The 23,681-nt window shown below is 39.5% G+C and overlaps 1 protein-coding gene across 3 annotated transcripts in view; it reads left to right on the top strand.

Moving 5' to 3' along the window:
- LOC103279026 (uncharacterized) overlaps nucleotides 1-23,681 on the top strand; it is a 58,974-nt gene that overhangs the window by 26,847 nt on the left and 8,446 nt on the right. Inside the window, exons 10-18 of one of the 3 annotated variants that reach the window (XR_010006326.1) lie at nucleotides 2,478-2,542; nucleotides 3,237-3,343; nucleotides 4,969-5,080; nucleotides 7,553-7,652; nucleotides 12,362-12,401; nucleotides 14,662-14,713; nucleotides 15,964-16,075; nucleotides 17,760-17,843; nucleotides 19,305-19,329. Coding sequence is in view for 2 of the 3 variants with exons in the window: in XM_008111945.3 (XP_008110152.2) it covers nucleotides 2,478-2,542; nucleotides 3,237-3,343; nucleotides 4,969-5,080; nucleotides 7,553-7,652; nucleotides 12,362-12,401; nucleotides 14,662-14,713; nucleotides 15,964-16,075; nucleotides 17,760-17,843 (672 nt within the window). In the remaining variant the exon portion in view is untranslated. Of the gene's footprint in view, nucleotides 1-2,477; nucleotides 2,543-3,236; nucleotides 3,344-4,968; nucleotides 5,081-7,552; nucleotides 7,653-12,361; nucleotides 12,402-14,661; nucleotides 14,714-15,950; nucleotides 16,076-17,759; nucleotides 17,844-19,304; nucleotides 19,330-23,681 lie in introns of those variants that run through there. The other 2 variants (XM_008111945.3, XM_016994080.2) reach the window with 2 other exon arrangements.

Here is a 23,681-nt window from a genome sequence, read left to right on the forward strand (position 1 = left end):
GTCAGCAACGGTCAGGGGCTATTTTTTTAAAAAAAATTAATTGATGGGTGCTCACCCCGCCACGGGCTGGCCTCGAACTCATGACCTCATGGTCAGAGTGATTTATTGCAGCAGGCTGCTCACCAGCCTGCGCCACAGCCCGACACCAGGCAAATCGCTGTTTCATGATTTAGGGATGTAATTTTCATCAGATTTTGTTTCATTGCCATGGTTTCCAGAGAACTACATCTTTGCCTAAATGGTCTAGGGCAGTGGTTCCAAATTCAAAGTATTCACATGTTGATTCACCACAATTTCTAAACGTTTTGACCTCTGTCCATGATGGAGTTTCCTGGTCTTCAAGTTCAACAACCTCTGGATATATATATGTTTTGGGAACCTATGACCTAGAGCTTGGTTTTTTTTTTCTTGAATGGTTCCCATGTTAGTCTTTATATTTATATGCATAGATCCTGTGAGTGTTCCATCCTCATGACTACTTAAAATTTATGAGCAGGAATATTAGGAACTCCTGAGAGGAAATGCTGAGGCTTCAGAATGTCTTTCTTGTCATGATTCATCTACTGTATATACTCATGTATGAGGAGTTTGGTCCTCAAAACTGAGGACAGGTTTGGGGGCTAAAATTATGGATTTGGATATGACCCATAGATAAGCCGAGAATCATTCTATGGAGAGGGAAAACCACCCGTGCCAACTAGAGAGTCAAACATTTTCATTTTTTGCATTTTACCCAGAGAAGGGGGTGGTTACATATTTATAACTGCTGATAACCTAAGTTTTTTGAGTGGGTTTTTTTGGTCTAAAATTTCCAGACTCATACATGAGTATGTATACAGTAGTAGTTTCTCTATTGCTTGTTAGACAAAAAGTGAAACTGCCAAAGGTTCTTTTAATACTTAGTTTTGGACTGCAACTCCCAGAATGGTGGAAGTTGAAGTTCAACACACTTGGAGGGCTGAAGTTTAGTTGTTCTGGTTAATTTTTAAATTAGGAATTCCAGTGCAGATTTATGAAATGTTGCATGTATTTGTAATTTTATTATTGCATTTTCTAAGTCGTTTTGTCCTACTCTGCTTTTTCCAGGCTGGTGATGCCCTATGCTGTTTCAGTTGGAAGGCTTAGCTCTAAAAGGTTGCAGTGCCCTTTATGGAGGACCCTTCCACAAGGCCAATCCATGGCCAAAGTCAGGGTAGTTCTAATTTGTCAGAGCCAAGCTAGAGCAGTCAGCACCTTGGATAGCTCTAAGTAATGCTGGTGCTGCAAACTGAATAGAAAAGTCTGAATGTTGCTGCAACAAGGATCAGATCCAAACTGAGACATGAACAGGAACTGTGTCTCCTTGGGTACATCTGCACTGTAGAATTGATGCAGTTTGACTCCACTCTAGCTGTTGTGACTTGGTGCTATGCAACCCTAGGAGTTGTAGTTTAGTGAGGCATGAGCAGTCTTTGGTAAAGAAAGCTAAAGACAGGGTTGTTGTATGTCTTTCGGGCTGTGTGGCCATGTTCCAGAAGTATTCTCTCCTGATGTTTCGCCCACATCTATGGCAGGCATCCTCAGAGGCTTTTTTTTTCTTTTCGTGTCAGGAGCAACTGGAGTTGCTTCTGGAGTGAGAGAATTGGCCGTCTGCAAGGATGTTGCCCAGGGGATGCCCGAATGTTTTTATGTTTTTTTTACCATCCTTGTGGGAGGTTTCTCTCATGTCCCCGCATGGAGCTGGAGCTGATAGAGGGAGCTCATCCGTGCTCTTCCCGGGTGGGATTCGAACCTGGCAGCCTTCAGGTCAGCAACCCAACCTTCAAGTCACAAGGCTTTTATCCCCTAGGCCACCGGTGGCTGTGAGGCATGGATAAACTAGACAAGGAAAGGAAAAAAATATATATCTGTGGGGAGTCCAGGGTGTGGCAAGAGTCCTTTGTCACACCCTGGACTCTCCACAGATATATTTTTTTTCCTTTCCTTGCCTAGTTTATCCATGCCTCACAGCCTCTGAGGATGCCTGCCATAGATGTAGGCGAAACATCAGGAGAGAATACTTCTGGAACATGGCCACACAGCCCGAAAGACATACAAAAACCCTGTGATCCCAGCCATGAAAGCCTTCGACAACACAAAGCTAAAGACCTTGCAAAGTTACAACTCCCATGATTCCATCGCATTCAGCCATAAATGCAAAAGTTCTCCTCCTACTGCTTCCCTACCATCCCAAAAGAATACTACAACTTGAGGCTTCATGTTTCATTTGTGGATGAAATCTACTTAAAGATCTGTCCTCTATGTCTTTGTCATATCACATTTTCAAATTATTATCATGTATTCAGCATAACTTATTTAACAATTTCATCTTCATCTAATACTGTTGTTGTCAGCAGATGACACTTGGACTGTAGCGGCTTATTATCAAAAGCTTATTAGCATGCCTTTCATTATAAGTTATAGTAAATGTATTTTTGTCTTTTTAAAATCCTTTTTAGGTGTTGAAGGTGGTGCAGTGAAGGTTCAGGGAGCTAAAGGATTGCCTCCTTCATCCTGTTACAAGGTTTTTAATTGCTTTTTAATTATTTATTAGATCTTAACATTGCTTTATACTGGTGTGCTACTTTTTCATTTCAAGGAAATCCATTATTATTCTGGTGTCAATTTTGCTTTTGTAGTGTAGTGAGGAAACTTTGCAAGAGTCACTGAAGTTCACTCCTTAATTGTAATATTTTCACTGTTGACATTCAGTTTTAGAAGGTATCACTTTGCCATTATATAACCAACAGTCTCAGGTAAAACCATATAGCAATATAGAAAAATGATGTTCATCTAGTTAACGGTGTTAGTTAATAGAATCTACACATTTACCTGACTGTTACAAATACTATGAGAATGTTCTGCATTCAGGAATGAAGCCTTTAACATTTAGAGCAAGACAAGTTTATCTTGACGCAAAAAAAATCAAATGAAAATGTCGGTTTTAAGAATACTTTAAAAGATTTCCAGGATAGAAGGAAGGAACCTCATTCCCAATGAAAGCTAATTGCTGACTTATATCTAATGAAGGAAGCAAAGTAGAAGAAACAATACTAGCTTAAATATTTTATCCATTCTCTTTCTAAATTAAGCACTTGTAGTGTAACTTCAAGTCATTTCCAACTTATGGCAAATACAAGATGTATATTTTTTATTGATTACTGTTTGGTGTGTGGATGTTTGGATAGGTAATGATAAATCTTTTTCTGTCTTGCCAGGTGAATGCCACATATCTTGATGGATTCAGAGCTACAGCTTGCTGTCCGGTGGGAGGCCCCAAAGCAACAGAAAAGGGCAGAAGAACTGCTAAAAGTATTTTAGAAAGGTTGTGTTGTGACAGAAGCACATTATCAAGTATTCATTGTGTTTGTAAACAATGCATGAAGCAGACTATCAAAATATTACCATAATTATTAAAAATACAGATCACTTGCTATCCATAATCTTGAATCAATTTACAGACAAATAAAATTTACAAAAATATAATTCTATCATTTACACAAAAATATAATTCTATCATTTGGTAATTAAGATGTACCTGAGTTTTTTTTAAAATACATTTTAATAGACCCCAAAAGCATTTAACTCTTGTCATGGTGTATTCTGTATAAAAGGGAAAGGGGAAAGCATTTCATAATATAGTCACCATCACAGAGAAGGCCTTTTTCTGTATTGCTAAGCAACTGGTTATATCATAATGAGAAGCACTGCCTCTTTGGGGAAAGATCATTTTTAAAGTAATCGGTTCCCAAATAATTTAGGTCTTATGTAAATGTTGTCAATCAATAAACTGCATCTCTTAAATTTTATTAATATATGGTTAAATTCCTATGTAATCCTTCACTGCTCTCAGAGAAGGCAAATGGAAATGTGATTTTGAGAACTGTTGAGTAGGGATGGTATAATCAGAAGCCACACTGTTTCTGTATTTTGTTTATTATAGTTAAAAAATAATGTCTGCTTTAAGAAAAAAAAGGAATAGAGTGAAACAGTATATTTTTTCAAATAATGAAAATGTTTTACATCTCCTTACTTTAGGAAAATAGGCAGTTACAAACATCAGACTTCAAACAACTCATTGTTAAGAATGAGGGCGAGACAACAGGAAGTGAGAGAAATCTACCCCTCGGAGGGGATATTCATTCTTGAAAAGGTGTCTCCACTGAACCTTATCACCAGTCCTTGTTTCTACAACAAGCTAGATTTTTCAAAATCCAATTATAGGGACAGAAAGTGAGGTGAAATCTTCTGAACAGGGGCAGAGACAGGGAAACAAAGAATATGGGGGTGTTAACCCCTATGTTATTGGCTGGAGTTACACTTTAAAAATGTACCTGTTCTAACTGACATTCAAATTCAACTTAAGAACAAATCAGCAGAACTTAACTTTTTCGTAATTTTGGAACTGCCTATAGTTAACATTATCTTGATTATTTTTTCAGTTTGTGTTAATATGTATTTTCTTATCAAATCTAAGGTAATAGAAATGAGAGTTTTGTGTATTAAAAATCATATTTGTGACAGATTGCTGAACCTATAGAAGTATTAACATTTGCCTAATGGGAAACTTGACTCTGTCCTCAAATACTTCTTGTTGTATCTATAACCAGTTTTATGCCCCATGAATATAGAAACAGACAGGTCAAAAGAGCACATTAATGAGTTCTAAACCTTCTATATTTTCAAGCTGAGCTAAAGATACAGCAGATCTTAACTGAGGAGAAATGTATTTGGATCAGAAGGCAATCCATAAATTAAGAAAGTAGCTAGAAGTACATCCGTACTAATTCACATTCCTACACTTATACAAGCAGCACAAATGCTTTAAAAGATATGCATCTTCTGTTTTCTCAATGTTATTTGGACTTCAGAATGAAGACCTGTATATTGGCCTCAGGAGCAAATGCTTCTTTCAAAATTGTTTTTGATGACATATGTTTCTTGTTTCAGGACTCGCATTATGTTTGATAAACTGGGATATGGGGATTACAGTGCTGTTAACCTACAGATTTTAGGTTCTGAGGAAACATATGGACCACATGCCAAACAGAACATAGATGGGGTATGTATGAAATGGAATTCACAAATATTTATTTTTTATACTCCTGTCCATAGAAAGGCCAGAAAATACTAGAGACAGAGGTGGTTATGCCAAGGTGAGAAAGTCCCTCTTTTCCTTAGCATTCTCTGTTTCCTTTCACACAGTTTGTTTAGACTGCTTTTTATTTTTTCTAGGGCAAGTGAGGTAGCTTCCATAAACACTCCCATTCAAGTACTGTTATTCAATGTGATGAAGTTTGGCAGTTGAAAATATCGGGATTACAGTGCAGTCAAAATAGTTCTGTTCCTAGACTAGGCAATTAATTGTCCTTTACTGGTGAATTTTAGAAGTTATTGTAGAATCTGTCTTATAAAACAAATATTTGATGAGCAGGAAGCCTGTAGTGATACTTAGTTTGATTATTCATTTTGTTAATTGGTGTTACCGCTGCTGATTTGTGGCTGCTGTTTTATATATGCCCCGTGATACAGGAGAAGTGCGATAGAAATATTTGAAATAATTAGCTGGAACTAATCAGAGCAGTGTTTTACTCACTTGTGAGTAAACACACTACTGATTGGTATAGGACTGTCATGGGGAAAAGAAATCCAGAGTTAATTAGCCATTTGGAAATTGCTTGAAGGGTTTGCAGCATGTGTATCATCATGTTGGAAGTTAAGATCTTCTGGGGAGGCCCTACTCTCGGTCCCACTTCCTTCGCAGGTGCGGTTGGTAGGGACGAGAGACAGGACCTTCTCAGTGCTGGCCCCTCAGCTATGGAACTCCCTTCCCAGTGAAATCAGATCAGCTCCCTCCCTCCTGACTTTTAGAAATAAATTAAAAATCTGGCTGCGGGACCAAACCTTTGGAGAGTAATCAGTGCAATAGGCAGATATGAAATAAGTGCAACATGACTGGAATGGCTCCTGGATTATGATTTTGGATCTGTGTGGTTTTAATACTTAATGTATTAATGTTGATTTTTAAAAATGTTTATGATTTTAAGGTATGCATTTCTTGTATTTGTATGTTTGTATAGCATTTAATTGTTGCCAATTTGGAAGCTGCTCTGAGTCCCCTTCGGGGTGAGATGGAGCGGGATATAAATGTAGCATAATAAATAAATACATAAATAAATATCTTTCTATCTAAGGACAATAGAAACTATGCCAGGAGGAAGTCCATAGTAATATCTTTCCTAAGAGGGAAGGTAAAGGAAGTTATACTGTGGATGTGGGACTACATAGTTGATAACAGACTCTTTGCGTGAAGGGTAAATTTTGACCATTGACTCTCTCGGCCTTACATTGGTGGTTAAATTCCCCTCATCCAGAGGTGCCTGAATATATCCCTGAATATATGTTAATCTAACGAAGGAGGCCCAGATGTATCATAGCGGTTGGAGACTCCCTACTGAGAAAGACAGCAAAAATAGGCTTGGAGTATATATCCAAGATATTACAGAGAGGCTGCTGTGCTCATCAAACCATTTACTGCCTTCTCCACTGATTCATCTGGGAATAAGTAATACAGCCAAAGAAAACGTTGATTGCACATTCAAAGTGTATGAGGTTCTAAACAGAGAAGCGAAGGAAATAGAAACACAAGTGGTATTTTTATCAGTATTTCTTGTTAAAAAAGAACAATACAAAGGGTGAACATGTGATTATGTAGAGTATCTTAATGAGGAAACATTGGTATCACAGACCATGGCTATAATGTTGAAACGTAATCCATATCCATTCTCCATTTTTTTTAAACCTGTAACGTCCAACAAAAATATTTCTAGTAAATCTACCTTTAATTTTGTTTTGGATTAACATGTAAACTTTCACCTTCTTACTAGGCCGAAACCTATGAAAAAAGCAGCCCTCCTTGTTTTGACATACTCCTCAACTCAATGTATTATTCTACAGAATATATAGTTGGCTCAGTGATAGGTTCCACTCAAAAGGAAGCAGAGAAAGTATTATTATATTTACTTTTCTTCCTTTAGGTTTCTTGAGATTGTGCTCTTTATTTCAATTATCATATTCTAATGTTCAGAATCTCTTCTGTATAGATTTTTTTTCAGTGAGAAAAGCCAGACATTAAAAAGTTTATAGTAGGGGACATTAGAGGAAATTAGATTATTTATAGAAGAGAACCAACTTGCAAATTAAAATCTGAGCATTAATGCTCCATATTGTACAGTTGCTGTATATGATGTCTTTGTGTGCAAAGAAACCAAATAAAACTAGTGTCTTAATTTTACATGCAGGTTTAGTAATTATAATCAATGATGCACATAATTCATCACTTTAGAATTAGATTTCAATATACAGTAGACGCTATTGTGCCCTATGATTTATGACTCATATTTTAGATTCTCAATTTTAACTGTCAAATAATCTTTCTGTTGTTAAAAGAATTATACTGCATATTATACAGATGAAACAACCACTTGCTTTTTAATATTTATGTGTATTTTTCCCACTTCTGTTCTAAAAACAGGGCCCTCGGGAAGCTGTTGTTTGGCTTGCTGTACTTCATAAGGAAAAAAAAGCAGTGGAAATCTTTTCTAGAGAAATTGCCCCGGCTGGAACTGGAATGGGTAATTTTTTAAAAACTTTCCCTGTTCAGTCTCTGTTATCTGTATTTTTCTTACTTTATTTGTGATTTTTTTAAAAAATATTTATTTATTTATTTATTTACAGTATTTATATTCCGCCCTTCTCACCCCGAAGGGGACTCAGGGCGGATCACATTATGTATATATAGGGCAAACATTCAATGCCCATAAACACATCGAACCGAGACAGAGACAACAGACAGACAGACACAGAGGCAATTTAACCTTCTCCTGAGGGGATATTCGATTCTGGCCACAGGGGGGAGCAGCTGCTTCATCATCCACTCTGATGGCACTTCCTCACTTCCTCATTCCAACGTTGTAAATTAGTTAAACTTGCCTTAAAAACTATTATTGAACCATAAAAATTGTGCTTCCTTGGTGGAAAAAGTAACTGATGATTTTAATGAGTTCAGTGCCTTTTAATTACAATTTGCAGACAAGTTTGCTGAAGAATGGGCCTGGATAAGAGTTGACAACTAATGTTTCCTGCCCACTGTTTCATATCTCTCCCCCTCCCACCCCCCCAGTTCCTTTTGATCCACTTTATACTTCTGATATTTGTCTGCTTTTCTGCTGTCTCACATTTCCCTGTTCCAAACAACCTTTTCCCCTTCTTGGGTTCATCATGCCAACATTCTCAGTTTTTCAGTCTACTCATTGGCAGCATTTATGGGCGAAGCAGTAATGAAATCTTGCACTTCTTGCTTACCATCTGTCTTGATACCATAGCAACTTCTGTAATATTCAAATGTGGATAAAGAATTAATTGTTGCTGCTATTTGTAATATAATAAGAAAAAAAATATTTATGGTTCTAACTTAGAGCCAAAGAGACTTTTAATATTTACTCAGTACACCTTTATTTTCTATAGTTTAGCATCTTTACAATAAAAGACAGGAAACATTTGTGTACATTTAAAACAGGAAGAATATATGCATATTTAGAGCAAAAGGTAAGCTTTTAGGGTCTGAATTTGCACTGAATGTCTTTTAGACTTAAGTAATCATACTGCTTGGGATGGTAGAAGTACATTAGCCTTGTTGTCATGTAATTAAACAGTTCAAATGGGTCTTGATGCCTGCGTGGAAACCCTCTCTTGGACCTTTGTAGAGCTGAGCAATTTTTCTTAATATTTCTGCAATGGCCAATATAATAAACACACAATTAATTGCTTTAAAATTGTGTTTACATAAACAGGGTCAACAAAAAATCTATAGGATTTTAAGTATTACTAAGATTAGACAGATTTAACCATCCTGACATGTGTTACTGATACTGTTTACGTTCAATTGTTTTCCCGCCTGTAAAAAAATAATTTATTAAAAACACATTCCACATCTAAATAAATGTGCTGTTATATGTTATTGAAAGACAAAAGTACATTCTAAATATCTAAAGTCTTGTTGATAATGTTAATGTTGTTATTGTAATAGCATTGGTCAAAGAATTATAAATGTAAGATTAGAAAGATATCATCAGTAGAACAGAAGCTAAATAGGTCCAGATCTACAGTGTCATTCCAATGAACATATTTTGTGTGGATTCAATCATACTGATTTCAGTAAACCTGCTTCTGAGTAAACAAACATTAGATTAGTTGTAATTTTATCTTTCGTTTGCTAAAAAATGAACTTGTTTTCTTATAAATACTTCTGTCTCCATCCATCCCTATCGATCTATCTATTATTGTAGCCACGCTTGTCCCATTCACACTTTCCCTTGGCTTTCTAGAGGGAATGGTTAGACCACTTGATGGACAGTTATTTTCCCCATTTCTTTTAGATGTAACAATGGCGATCAGAGTAGCATCTTGGTAAACACCCAAGTGCACTTCTTAAAAGGAAGCTGCAAATTGCGATTAGACTTTGCTGAAGAGCTAAGAAATACTGGATGAAAAGGGAAATCAGGGAAAATCGCAAGACAGGTATATTATTTTTATTATTACTGTGAAGAATCTTAACTACAGATAGCAAATTGTTTATACGTGTGTCTTTAGTCTCTGTAGGCACACTTATTGGGAAAATTGACTTGCATGGTGAATTTTCAAAACACTGTATAAACAGATTATTATAAATCATAATATTGTGAAGAAAGATTGGGGTGGAAGGTAGATGTGGTCCAGCAGAATCAGTGCTCATGTCCTAAAGGAAAGCTCCACTTCTTGCTACTCAGTCCTTCTTGTGATTGCAGTAGCAATTCTTTTAGACATTCTCCTTTTCTTTCCTTCTGTTTTTGTGTTTTTCCTTGCTGACTTTTCCTGTGATCCCTGGACGTTATGCACGGTGCTTCTCCTTTAATAGGCAATCCTGCTGACTTATACCAAGTACCTATATAGTCTGGCATCTGATTTCTCATAGCAGCTAATGAAATCTCTCTGAAAATCTGGTGGCACAATGGAAGGGATACAAAATGCCTTGGGGCATATCCAGACACTTGAAACATTATCAGATTGGTATGCAAATATTTCAGTTGCAAGATGAATGGAAAATTAATTAAAAAAAATAATACCCAAATGCTAAGGAGAATTATTCAAGAACCAATTTAGCAAGTTCAGTAATACTCCTGAAGTCTGTTCAGTGCAAGCCAGGAATTATATTTCATTATGTTCCATGTTTTAAGCTTACAACTTTCAGAAAAAGTTCATCCAAGAAATAATTCTGTTATTTTGTTGTTACTTATTTTGAACTACCCTTTGAACTATCTCTTTGGAGACAGCTTAGATTATAAATCCTGTATTTTTATATTGTAAATTAAGGCTTTTTTCAATAAGTACATAATTATGATAAGCAGAAGCTTGGTTTTACTAAATTTTACTAAATTAGGAAATGGTTGTTTGATGGTTCCTCAGCATATCTGCCATACTCTTTTCCATAAGGAATGATCAAGCCATGTTATATTAAAATGATTCAAAACATCCCTCCCTCTTTGCCTCCATAATTAAATGAAAGTCCTTTCTTTGTCATTTCTTCATTTGAAACACTGCAGGAAAATGAATGTTAAAAATTTCCACCAGTTATCTGCAAAGAACATGAACATTTCTTACCCTTTATAAATGCTCAGTTCAGTGGATATAAAGGATCTTCTTATTTGCAAAACTAATGCGCTGACCCTTATTTCACATCAAATTGACCGGAGGTTGACACCATGATGACAGCTGGTTAATGCAGCTTGAGATTTCAAAGTGCCTGAGTATATGTAAATATTATGACTGTTGACAAGTGTTTTGGACGTTACTTCAAGAAATGTTCTAAATTAACTTGAACAGTCCCCATTTATTTTGAATACATAATCCGAAAAGATATCTTATCTCTTTGGGTGGAGAGGAAGTGAACAGAGCAATTAAAATAGATATTTGCAGGCAAAGTTATTTCTATGACGTGTGTAGTAGTTTTGTGGAAAACCCAGGTTCCAAATGGTATACAGTGCCTCCATGCATTGCACTCACTCAGAAAGTGAATCTCGAGACATAGAGAGCAATAGAAATATATAATAAATGAAGGAGGCTAGTGTGTCCTTGTGCGGTTTTATTGCACTTGGAACTGAAGACCTGTATAAAGTTATCAGAGAACTTGATTTAAAATGTAGGTTATTTTGAAATCTTTGTGTTGATAATAATACTCTAGAGCAGGGATAGTGTCAGGAGCGACTTGAGAAATCGCAAGTCACTTCTGGTGTGAGAGAATTGGCCATCTGCAAGGACATTGCTCAGGGGTCGCCTGGATGTTTGATGTTTTACCATCCTGTGGGAGGCTTCTCTCATGTCCCCACATGGGAAGCTGGAGCTGACAGATGGGAGTTCACCCTTCTCCCCGGATTCAAACTGCTGACCTTTTGGTCAGCAGTCCTGCCGGCACAAGGGTTTAACCCATTGTGCCGCCAGGGGCTCCAGCAGGGGTAGTGAGCAATACATATGGCTCTCCAGATATTGTTGGATAACTACTCAATTACTCTAGCCTTTTTTTGTTCCATGGACCCCTTTGCCAGTCAGGTGAAAATCATGGACCCCCTTTTAAAAATGCAGTAGGAGATAGTTTTGTGACACTCAACATCCACATGTCTTTAAATTAAATGTTAGAATTATTTAAAATTATGTTTTACAACTTTCACACAATTTCAATACCTGACAACCTAACACAACGCAACATCTATTCAGTCATTTTCAGCATACTTTTAGAAATCTGATGACCTGAAATCTTTCCATAGATTCCCAAGGCGTTCATGGACCCCTGATTTACTCCCTCCTGATTCCTAAAGACTCTTTCAGATCAAAACTTTGTCTTGTTAAACACCTTTTCTTTTCTGGTTTTCATGTTCTATTCTCATGACCTAAGCATTAATTGTCAACTATCCATCCATACATCCATTTCTCTCTTATCTATATCAGTTAAATAATAAAATATTAAAACAACATTGAAACTACGAAAACAAATTTAAAAGCCACCTTACAAAGATTTTGGCTTTCCAAAATGTATTCCTTTTTATTGAAATGCTACTTCTTTGTCAGTCAAAAGGTTCTTAACATTTTTAGTTTAAATATCGTGTATTATTATAGCGTAAGAAATACAAGAAATTAGAAAACATATTAGATGGGTTTGGAGTTTACTGAAGTCTAAATATGGAAAAATATTTAACAGTTTTGTGAAACTAAACGACCTTTAGAATGTTTTCCTTTTTCCTCCCATATTTAGCACCTGGTCTCACTGGAATTGTTGGAGGGCGTCCAAAAGTGTAAGTTTACTAAAGAGGAAATTCAACAATTTTTTTATCTTTTGGAACTTCTGAGGATATCATCCATACAGAGTAATCCATATACTGTATACTCTTATGTCTAATATTTTTGATGAATGACTACTTAAAATATTATTTTCAGTCTCAGCTGGCTCTTGTATCTTGGAGTGATTTGCCTGTAGCAGTGGTTCCCAACCTTTTGGTCCTCCAGTCATTTTGAACGTCAGCTCCCAGAGTTCCTGATAGTTGGCCATATTTGTGGCTTCTGGGAACACCTGAAGTCCCAAACACCTGGATGATCAAACTTTAGGAACCACTGGCTGATAGGATATTTACTGGACCATTACATTTGTAGGGTTTTGCTAATTTTCTGCTTATTTAAAAGGTTTTTGCCCCACTTATAAGGCAGTTTACAAAATTACAGAAACATGAAAGGTTACAATTAAATATGCATGTCCCCAACAACAAGTAATACTTTTTAAGTGGAGTTAATTGTTTTTTCTAGGGCTATTTTTAAAAGCAAAATTGAAAAACCTATATATTTTTCCCTGTGGAAAAAAAAATCTGAATGGTGTGGGAGTATCGGTAAGAAAGTCCTATTCTTAGCATCTACCAGCCGAATGGCTTGTGCTGATGGGTCAGAGATTAGGCCCTCTGATTCTGAGCTTAATTCTTTGACAAGTCTAAACAGTTTTTGGGTAGCCAGATAATAGCTAAAGGTAAAGGTTTTCCCCTGACATTAAGTCTAGTCGTGTCCAACTTTGGGGGTTGGTGCTCATCTCAATTTCTAAGCCGAAGAGCCGGCGTTGTCCGTAGACACCTCCAAGGTGTCTACGGACTGCATGGAGCACCATTACCTTCCAGCCAGAGTGGTACCTATTGATCTACTCACATTTGTATGTTTTTGAACTGCTAGATTGGCAGAAGCTGGGGCTAACAGCGGGCGCACACTCCACTTCCTGGATTTGAACCTGCAACCTTTCAGTCCACAAGTTCAGCAGTTCAGCGCTTTAGCACACTGCGCCACCAGGGGCAGATAATATGATTCTAAATTTTAGGTTTTAATAGACATGATAGCATCTAAGTACCTAGCTCCCACATTCGAGCTGTCACATTATGTAATAGTGTTCCCTCACTACTTCGCGGTTCACTTTTTGTGCCCTCGCTGTTTTATGGGTTTTTGCGTTATGTAAAGGGTTTTGGAAGGGGGGAAAGGGAGAAATAAATGGAGGGGGGTAGGGAAGGGTTGGAAATAAAAAAAGGGTTGTTTAGCTTCCATTCTTCTCTGCTGGTGTACTGTATATTGGAACTGCTAAAATAAAGTATAGACTGCATTGGAGTAAGTGGTCTGTGGTTTGCTCTCCTCCACACATAGAATAAATATAGTGTCCCTACTTCGCGGATTTTCACTTATTACGGGTGGTCCTGGAACATAACCCCCGCGATAAGTGAGGGAACACTATACTCTGTTTTTGAAACATTTCAAGGTGTATTGCCCTTGGAGGTAAGTAAGGCATGTTTCCTTATGGCTAGTAAACATTGAGTGCCAAACCAGCCTAAACTGGTAAAATGTTCTCCTGGCAATTAATGCTATTTCAGCCTTCATAAATAGTAGTAAACACACCCAGACATTATACCTTACCTCTCTGGAGTGGGTAATGATGTCATAAACCTTCATTCACATCAGCAGATTTTCCATTTCCCAGTACTTTTCTATTAGTCTTTAGGATTATGCTTCAGTCTGTTGATTCTCATTTCTTCCATTACTGTCTCCAGTTATGAGTCCCAATCTTTAATCTTCCTTGGGATTAAATGAGAGAGAGAAAAGAGATACAGCTATGTGTCATTTATATTGATGAGACATCAACCCAAACTTGCAAATGACATCACTCAGTAGATTTGTGTAGGTATTGAAAAGCATAAGGGACGTAAGGGATTTGTAGTTAGGTGAAATATTCTTTGGAAGAGGGGACTAAAAATCATGTAAAACTAAAACTCTCAGGATTCCACAGCATGGCAGGTATCAAAAGGCATTAAGTCTTCAGAATGTAGAATAATGCATCTTCTCTAATACTTTCAGTTATCACATTCAGTTAAGCCACTCTGAGTCCCCTTGCAGAGAGAAAAGCGGGATAGAACTAAATAAATAAATCATTTCCCGATGACCAATGGGTTATGATGAGTTTTGAAAGATTGCATGAAAACCTACTGAATTGCATTTGTCTGATATTAATTTGCTTCCCCTCTGCTCTCCCTCCAGTTCTCCAGTTCTGAAACCATTTTTTTTCCTTTATCCCAAAAAGAATATCAAGGTAAGAGCTAATTGTAGCCTGTCTCTTCTAGCTGCTGCAGCAACATTTAAAAATCTGAGTCTGTTTTCAACAACATCCTATAGTAGTATGCCTGCCTTACTTATAATAATACAGGTTCTCTCTCAATTTTACTATTTTTGGAAGCAATAACTGCTTAGGATCTTCTCTGAGGGCCAGAGAAAAGGACCCTTATCCCTCTCTGTTCTCGCAGCTATAGTAATGTTTTACACCTGGTGAGAGTTGTGGACCTAGTTTGATATTATGCATGACTGAAATAAAAATTTGGTTGCCTGCTTATTTGAAAGTACCTCCATATTAAATATATGCAGTTAACCTTCAGTGTGGAAGATTTTGGTGCAAGTCCAAACTTACATGAGGTGGAAGGGTGATTTCAACAGAAGGTCTACATGTACATTCATTGCCCTATCTTGACCCTCAATTGCAATGAAGTCAAAAGTAGCACAGCCAATATAATTTCTTCCGCTTAATGTTTGGATCAGCTTTCAGTTGTTCTGTAAGAGGAAAACCTATTGCATAAGAAAGGCTCCCAATACAAAGGTTCTGTTATTTGGTTTGCAGTAAAGCTGTGTTCTGTTCTACTGATGAATAAGGATCAGTGGGGCTTTCCTTCGGCTTTTATGTAATTGTACAAACTTCAGAACTGAGTATGTTCAGTTTCTCCAGCTTCGCAAGTTAGAAACCTTTAGCGTTCAGAAGACATGGACAGTAAGCTGATTTCTCCCCCTCTGAATTTGGAGGAGAGGGTAAGGTGAAAACATTTGTGAACACTTTCCCTAAATCAGTATTGTCTTGGGGCTTCCACCTTATTTTGTATTCAGAAAACTCTTGTGAGATAAGTCAGGCTGAAAGAGAATGGCTGATCCAACGTTACCCAGTGCAACTCTGTGCTAAAACAGCACTCAAATATGGGTCAGAATTGGAGTCTAAACACTCTATTCACTAGATTAAACCACACATAATTAACTTTTTCTATGAATGGCAGTTAAAATATTAGTCTTTTAGATATAGCACCATCAAACATCAGTTTCTTTAGCCTGGTTAGCTGTTGCAGAATCCCAGGCTTGTATCAGCAGAGATTTTATGAAAAACAACACAGGTTAGATGTGACAAAGGAGTGCTGACCACAAACACAATTAACAATCTCTTTAGCATTGTGGCTTCTGATTTTGTACGTGTGGCATTACAATGCAATTTGCTTGTTTAATATTTTAATCAGGATATTATTGCAGATTGACATATTTATGAATGGACATCATGTTGAAACATTTGAAGAAGATCTTTCATTCACTTCAGATGCACCCATTTCACCTGAGGAGCAAAAGATTCAAGAAGATATGAAAGGTACTATTTGTTGTTGAAATTTCTCTTTAGTTAATATTTTCATATGTAGGCCTTGCTTGTAATGTACTCTTCATTAATAATTTTTCCCACTCATATTATGTATAAAAAATCAGGTCAATACAGTGATTGCTCAAATCTGGAAATACAGCAAGCCCTTGATATCCACTGGGGTTTGGTCTCAGGACACCCATGGATATCAATACTTGAATACTTTAGTCCCATAATATACAATATAAAATGGTGAACAACTCAAGTGAGTGCTGGAGTCAGCCTCAGGATCTGTGAAATGGCAGGAGGCTACAGGAAAGTATTCCTACACATTTTGGCATGTGACAAAATCAGAGTTTGCTTTTTAGAATATTTTTTACAAATTCTTTTGAGTCATGGTTGAATACATGGATGCAAATCCTATTGATACAAAGGGCCAACTGTAATTTCTTTGTCAAATGTTTGAAATATATTTTCCTTAACAGTACACTTAATCAGTTGCAGTCACAGGCAATTATTAATAAAACAATATCTTTATAAATGTCCTGTTCGCAAGTAATCAAATCTTTTTTAATGTGTTATCAAACAAAAGTAAAACTTCTTAATGAGTAAAGTACATAGAATGAGAACTTGGACATAATTTGCGCAATTATCTAACATGATTTAATGTGCTGAAGATTGGGGGAATTACTGTTTTTAATAGGATAAGCAATTATTTAGGGACAGACCACATTGTTGCATTCTGTTATTCTAGTGCCTTAGGTTATTTAATTGCTAAAAACGGATTAAGCAAGTTATATAAGCAAACAATTGTTTGAGACGAAGATATTGCCGTGCCAAACTAATTACATCTGCAAGCCTGTTAGGGGCATTCTTTGTGGTAAATTTCAAAACTTTCTTGTAAATTAAGAAACGTAGAGTACCAAAAAAAGATGTCAGTAATCCAGAGTTCAAAACCCATTCATAAATTTCTGGTCCCAATTCAAAGTGCAGATTATTACCTACAAAGCCCTCAACAGTTTGGGTTCTGCCTATCTTCATGACCATATCCCCCCTATGAACCGGCTTGAGCTTGAAGATCTGCCAGGGAGTCCCTCCTGTCTGTCCCGCCACTATCACAAGTGTGGTGGGTGGGGATGAGGGAGAAGGCCTCAGTGATTCCCCCCCCCCCCCCCCCGTCTTTGGACTGCCCTCACCAGGGAGATTAATTAGGCAAGCCCACACACTGTCCTCTTTCCGGAGAAACCTGAAGACCTGGCTGTTCAACAAGCTTTTGAGTCCCTAACTGGTCTATGCAATTATTATGCAAACTTGCACTTCACCACATGCCCTCATCCCATGGTTATAGCTTTGCACTTATACCATTCCCTGTCTGATTGTTTACAGCCTGGCCACCTTACTGCCATTGGTTGATGAGTGTTGTTTTAATTGAGTTTTAAATTGTTGTTTAATATGTCTATATGTTTTATTCAACTGTTTAAATTGTGTTTTATTTTATGTTCTTTTTTGGCACGTTGTGCCGTGTGTAAGCCGTCCCGAGTCCCTTCAGGGAGATGGTGGTGGAATACAAGAATAAAGTTGTTGGTTTTTTTTAAAAGGCATATAATAATCTCACACATGAATATATTAATTTGGAGAGGCATAGGGGTTTTTTTTTGTAGGTGAAATAAAATGAGCAATGTGTTTCATTCTGTAGATTTACCAAGTGGTCCACATGCATATCGCCTTGAAGAGCTTGCCTATACCAGGAGTGGCGACAAGGGCAACTCAGCAAACATAGGTATTCTTTCATTCTCGTTTCAAAACATGAAGTCTGTGTTTACTAAATGAAGACAACTGTGATGTCACATTGGGAAAGTGCTTAACATTTAGACCCCTTTGTAATATCTACTAAATGAAGAGAACTGTGACATCATGTTGGGAATGTGCTTAACATTTTGTAATTGAGCTGTCCCCAAAGAGGGGACATGAAGTACCTAAGCTCTGAGTAACTGCTGGAAACAATTCAAGAAGAGGAGTAGCTCAGCAGAGCCTGCATTCACCACCTTGAAATTTGAGAGAGGAAGAGAGAAAAAGAGGGAGGAGTGCTTTATGTGTTTGCAGCCACACTTGGAAGGTGCTTTGGTCACGCAGTGGTTGCTTAGATGCATCTCCACAATGGGTAACTGAACAAATGGGAATGTTTTGGAAACAGCATGTATAGGGTAGAAGCATGAAGGACATTCTTACTGTCTAAAACCCTATTGCTGTAATAGCAAATTGGTGGTTGAGGATGTTTTTTCCATCGATTTCAAACTTTTCCCCAGCAACTTCAAAAGTTAGGAACTGGTCCCACCTTTTGGGACAGGAGAGGCCTGCCTTCTCTCTGTATGATTACACTCTTTAAATATCCCGTGACGTATTTAAAGAGTGTGATCATATCACCCCTCAGTCTTCTCTTCAACAAAGATGAAGCCTAGTTCCTTCAACCTTTTTCATAGATTTTATTCTTCGTGCCTCTTGTCATTCTTGGAGCAAGTTCAGAGAATGGCAACAACTTGTCTATATCCATCTTAAGTGGATATATCCATCTTGAGTTTCCCATCTGGGGTGAGAAAAGTGATATATAAGTGAAGTAAGTAAGTAAATAAATATGAGACACTCAGATATAAGCACAGATGAGGCATGGCCAATAGAGAATATAGTGCAACTATTTTCTTAACTTGGAATCCCATGTTTCTATTAATGCAGGCTAATATGGTGTTTCCCTTCTTAGATGCAGCATCACACTACTGGCTCATGTTCAGTTAATGATCAACAATAACCCCAAGGTCCTTTTCACATGTAGTACTACTGAGCCATGTATTCCCCATTTTTGTCTGTGTGTTTAGTTTTTGTAGCCTAGTGTAGAATTTTGCATTAGTTTCTATAGAATGTCATTGTATTAATTTTTGAACAATTTGAGAATCTTTTCTGCAATCCTTTTCTCTGTCTTCACATTTGGAGCTTAGGCAGCTGACTCCGAGGCAAAAGAGTCTATCCAGTATGTTTGGCTTAGGGATCAGGCAATGTTCATTTGTGCTCTTGGGCCTTGGAGGGTTTCTAATTACATATTTTTTTCTCTTTGACTTGCCTTATCTACAGCTATTTGAGGTTTTCCTTTTCACTTCCAACTCCATTGATTTCTTGTCTGATTTGCTGATTTTGTTTATACTGTTGCATCTGTTTTTATCTTACTGTGTTAAAATGTTTTCATTGTTAGCTGTCCTGGGATTGTTTTGCAAAAGGTGAGATATGAATAATTGAAATAAATGTGGCTTTCAATATGGCTTTTATTTTAGATACTTAAACTAGTAAAAAGTTTTAGTAGTGAAAATGCTGGTTTTACTTTACTGTGTACTGTGTGGCTGTCAGCTCACCACAGCCGCTCCTGAATGAACACACGAGACACTCTGTGATATCACCAGAAACTTTACTGCAGGAAACATAAACATCAGAAAAGCCAAGAATGGGAGACTCCGGCCAACCATCCTTTATATACCCTCCCCCTCATTTGAAAAGTCTCTTCCCGCTCAGTAAAACCCCGCGCAAATTCCCCGCCAAGTCCAGCAGCCGTTTCTTCTCCGAGTCCTGAGACGCAGGTGTCTTATCAATGTCAGTGACCCTGAAACTCAGAGCCACATACAGGCTCTAGTAGCAGGGTTCTGACATGGCGTCCTCCTCCCCTTCGTCCTGGAAGGAAAAGATTAAACACAACTATTGTTCTCCGCTGTCCAGAGTTCCTTTATACTTTTTTAACAGGCTGCAATGGAATACCGGGTGTACCTTTCCTAGGTCCTTGGGTAGCCTCAGCTCATAGGTCACTTCGTTTATCCTTTTCGCTACCCTGAACGGCCCTATATAGCGTGGAGCCAATTTCTTAGATGGGAACCCCAATTTCAGGTTTTTTGTGCTCAGCCAAACCAGATCTCCTTCGCCCAATTTGTCCCCCTCTCGGCGCCTACGATCTGCAAAGAGCTTGTACTTCTTTTGTGTTTCCCGCAATGCCTCTACCACGGTCTGCCACCCTTGCTTAATTTTGGCCGGCCATTCCTTGTCGGTCTGGCCCTCTCCTTCCTTCCACTCGGGTAGCCTGGGGAAAGGTGCCACCTCCTGTCCGTATACTATTTCGAATGGGGCACGACCTGTGGCCGAATGTACGGCCCCGTTAAAAGCCATCTCAGCAAACGGTAGAAGGTCCGCCCAATCGTCCTGTCTATAATTGGTGTACATCCTCAAGAATTGGCACAGTGTCTGTTGGGTACGTTCGACCCCCCCGTTGGTCGCGGGATGAAAAGCCGAGCTCAGATTCCTTTCCGCTCCTAACAGCTGTAAGAATTTTCCCCAAAATTTTGCAGTGAATTGGACTCCCCGGTCGCTAATTATTTTGTTGGGGCACCCATGTAGGCGATATACATGCTTTACATACAAATCAGCGAGCTTTTCAGCCGAGGGGAGTTTTGGCAGGGCCACAAAGTGTGCCTGTTTTGAGAATAGGTCCAATATTGTCCAAATGTATCTGTGGCCTCTGCTGGGGGGTAGTTCGCCTACAAAATCCATTGCCACGCATTCCCATGGCCTCATGGGCTCCACCACCTTCTGCAATAGCCCCTGGGGCTTCCCAGGTGGTGTTTTGCCCTCTGCACATAATTCACACTGCGTGACGTACCCCCTGGCGTCTTTCCTCATTCCGGGCCACCAGCATTGTTTGGCCAACAGTTTAATAGTCCTGGTGGGGCCTAGATGACCTGCACCCTTGTTATCGTGGCATTTCCTTAACATTTCTTGTCTTAAACATTCAGGAATATACAATTTCTTATTAACAAACACCAAATCCCCACACAGTTCTCCCTGTTCTTTGTTCGTTTGTAACCATTTGTCCATTCCATATGCTCGCTTCAACTCTTCCTCCCATATTTCTCCTCCCCCCGTGGAAATGGCAGTACGTTTGTTTTCTTTGGCCGCTTGTGCTCGAGTCAGTACTGCCAGGCCCCATTGCTTATCTAGGAAAAGGCTCCCCTCAGATTCCTAAATTCCTCCCCCGTGCTGAGGCATCCGAGAGAGAGCGTCAGCGAGTATGTTGTGTTTCCCCTGGAAGAACTTGAGTCTGAAATCAAAACGGCTGAAATATTGGGCCCATCTAATCTGCTTCGCTGATAGTTTACGAGGGGATCTCAGATACTGTAAATTTCTATGATCAGTCCACACCTCAAACGGTGTTCCACTCCCTTCCAGAAAGTGTCTCCAGCACTCTAGTGCTTTCAGAATCGCTAAGGCTTCTCTCTCCCAAATCGGCCAGTTTTTTTCTGTATCGCTAAACTTTTTCGACAGATAGCCACATGGCTTCAGGTTCCCCCCCTCGTCTTTCTGCAGCAGAACTGCCCCATATGCCCGGTCTGACGCATCGCAATGTAGTACAAAGGCCTTAGACATATCAGGGTGCTGTAGGACAGGCTCCTCAGTAAAACGCTTTTTAAGGGCTTCAAAAGCCTCCTGGCATTCTATTGTCCAGGTCAGTTTGGCCCCTGGGGCCTTCACTTTGGCTGTTTCTCCCCTGCCTTTAGTTTTTAACAAATCCGTTAATGGCAAAGTGAGGCGCGCAAAGTCCTTGATAAATGTTCTATAGAAGTTTGCGAACCCCAGGAAGGATTGCAGCTGCTTCCGTGTTCTGGGGGCTTCCCACCCCCTTACGTCTTCCACCTTCGCAGGGTCCATCGCCACTCCCTGGGAGGAAATCCTATACCCCAGAAAGTCTATCTGGTCTTTATTGAACTCGCACTTGGCAAGCTTCGCATACAGCTTCGCTTCCCTCAACTTTTGTAGGACTTCCCTGACTAGTTCTACGTGTTGCTCCTTGGTCCGAGACATTATCAATATGTCATCTAAAAAAATAAAGACTCCCTTGTACAATAATGGATGCAACACTTCGTTGATTAATTGCATGAACGCGGCCCCTCCCCCGCATAAACCGAATGGGAGCACACAATAATTGAATAATCCGAAGGCGCAGGAGAAGGCCGTCTTCCACCTGTCCTCTGGTTTGATCTGCAATTTATGGTAAGCCTCAATTAAATCCAATTTAGTGAATATCTGTCCCTCCGATAACTGGGCGATCAAGTCCTTCACTAAGGGTAGAGGGTATTTATTTACAGTACTGATTGCATTCAGGCCCCTGTAGTCAATGCAGAGCCTCAGCGTTTGGTCCTTTTTCCGCCTAAACAACACAGGTGCCCCTAAAGGGGAGTTCGAAGGTTCTATGAAACCCCTCGCTAGGTTTTTATCAATGTACTTTCTCAGTTCCTCCTTTTCCCTAGCCGACATCGGGTATATCTTTGCCTTGGGAAGCTCTGCTCCTGGGACTAGCTCTATTTTCACTTCAACTCTCCGCTTCGGTGGGAAATTGTCTGCTTCCTTCTCGTCAAACACGTCCACAAAATCCCGATACTCTGGGGGTAATTTATCTGCCAGTTCTGCTATTCTGATAGAGTCTTCCTCCCCCCTTTTCCCCGGCTCCCTCTCAACTTCCTGGCTCCCTTCTTCCAAACTCATCCCGAAAATCATGCTCTTATCCTCCCAGTTGATTTGCGGGTTGGCCTGCCCCAGCCACGGCATGCCTAGTATAACATTATAGCTGGCTATTTGTGATATCACAAATGACACCTTTCCTTCCCAACTCCCTATCTTACACTTTACATCTTCGGCACTGTACCTAGCTAACGATCCTGATGCTGTGGATCCGTCCAACTGCGAAAATGCTATTGGGGATTCTAGGTTCGTTCTTTCGCATCCCAATCCCTCGGCCAATTCAGGGGAAATGATGTTCCTGGAACATCCACAATCCACAAACGCTTTGCAGGTTGCTTGTTTGCTGCCATTTTCAAGCTGAATGGGGACCACTATCATAGCTTTGTCCTGACTTACCAACCCCCCCGAATGGTGCCTCATCGGTGTTTCTTCCTCGGCGCGTTTTCCTGCCACGGCTCTTGATTTGGGCTGGCCTCCGCCTTCCCCTTTTCTCTGCCAGCACTCGGCAGCTCTGTGGCCCAACCGGCCGCACACAAAGCAGCCACTCCTGCTGGCGCTCACGTTCCCTGTCGGCTCCGCTCTTCTCCCGGCTGGGGCTGATCCCTCCTTCCGGCTCCCCTCTTTCATCTGCGGCCGTTGCTGTAGCGCTCCTCGGTGCCTCCTCGCCTGGTCCAGCGATGTCTCGACGCGCCCCGCCAGCTGAATCCATCCGCGCAGTGTGTCAGGCTCATCACGATGCACCGCCCAGGAAAGGATCTCCCTCCTGAGCCCCTCTTTGAAGAGTTCCATCTTTGTCACTGCAGACCATTCCGGCACCTTTTCGGCAAGGCATTGGAATTCCTCCACATACTCAGATACCGACCTCTGCCCCTGGGAGACGGTCTTCAACTTCTCCCTCGCCCGGATCTGCTCCAATGGATCTCGGAAACGGGTCTCCAGGGCCCCCATAAAGCGTCGGACTGACCCCAGACATGGGTCACGCCGCGCGTGCAGCTGAACATACCAGCTAGCCGCTCCCCTCTTCAACACTGCACCAATGGCCCGTATCCGGCTGGATTCCGTTCTAAAAGTGTGA

Source organism: Anolis carolinensis, chromosome 5 (assembly GCF_035594765.1).
Source record: "Anolis carolinensis isolate JA03-04 chromosome 5, rAnoCar3.1.pri, whole genome shotgun sequence".
Lineage (NCBI taxonomy): Eukaryota > Metazoa > Chordata > Lepidosauria > Squamata > Dactyloidae > Anolis > Anolis carolinensis.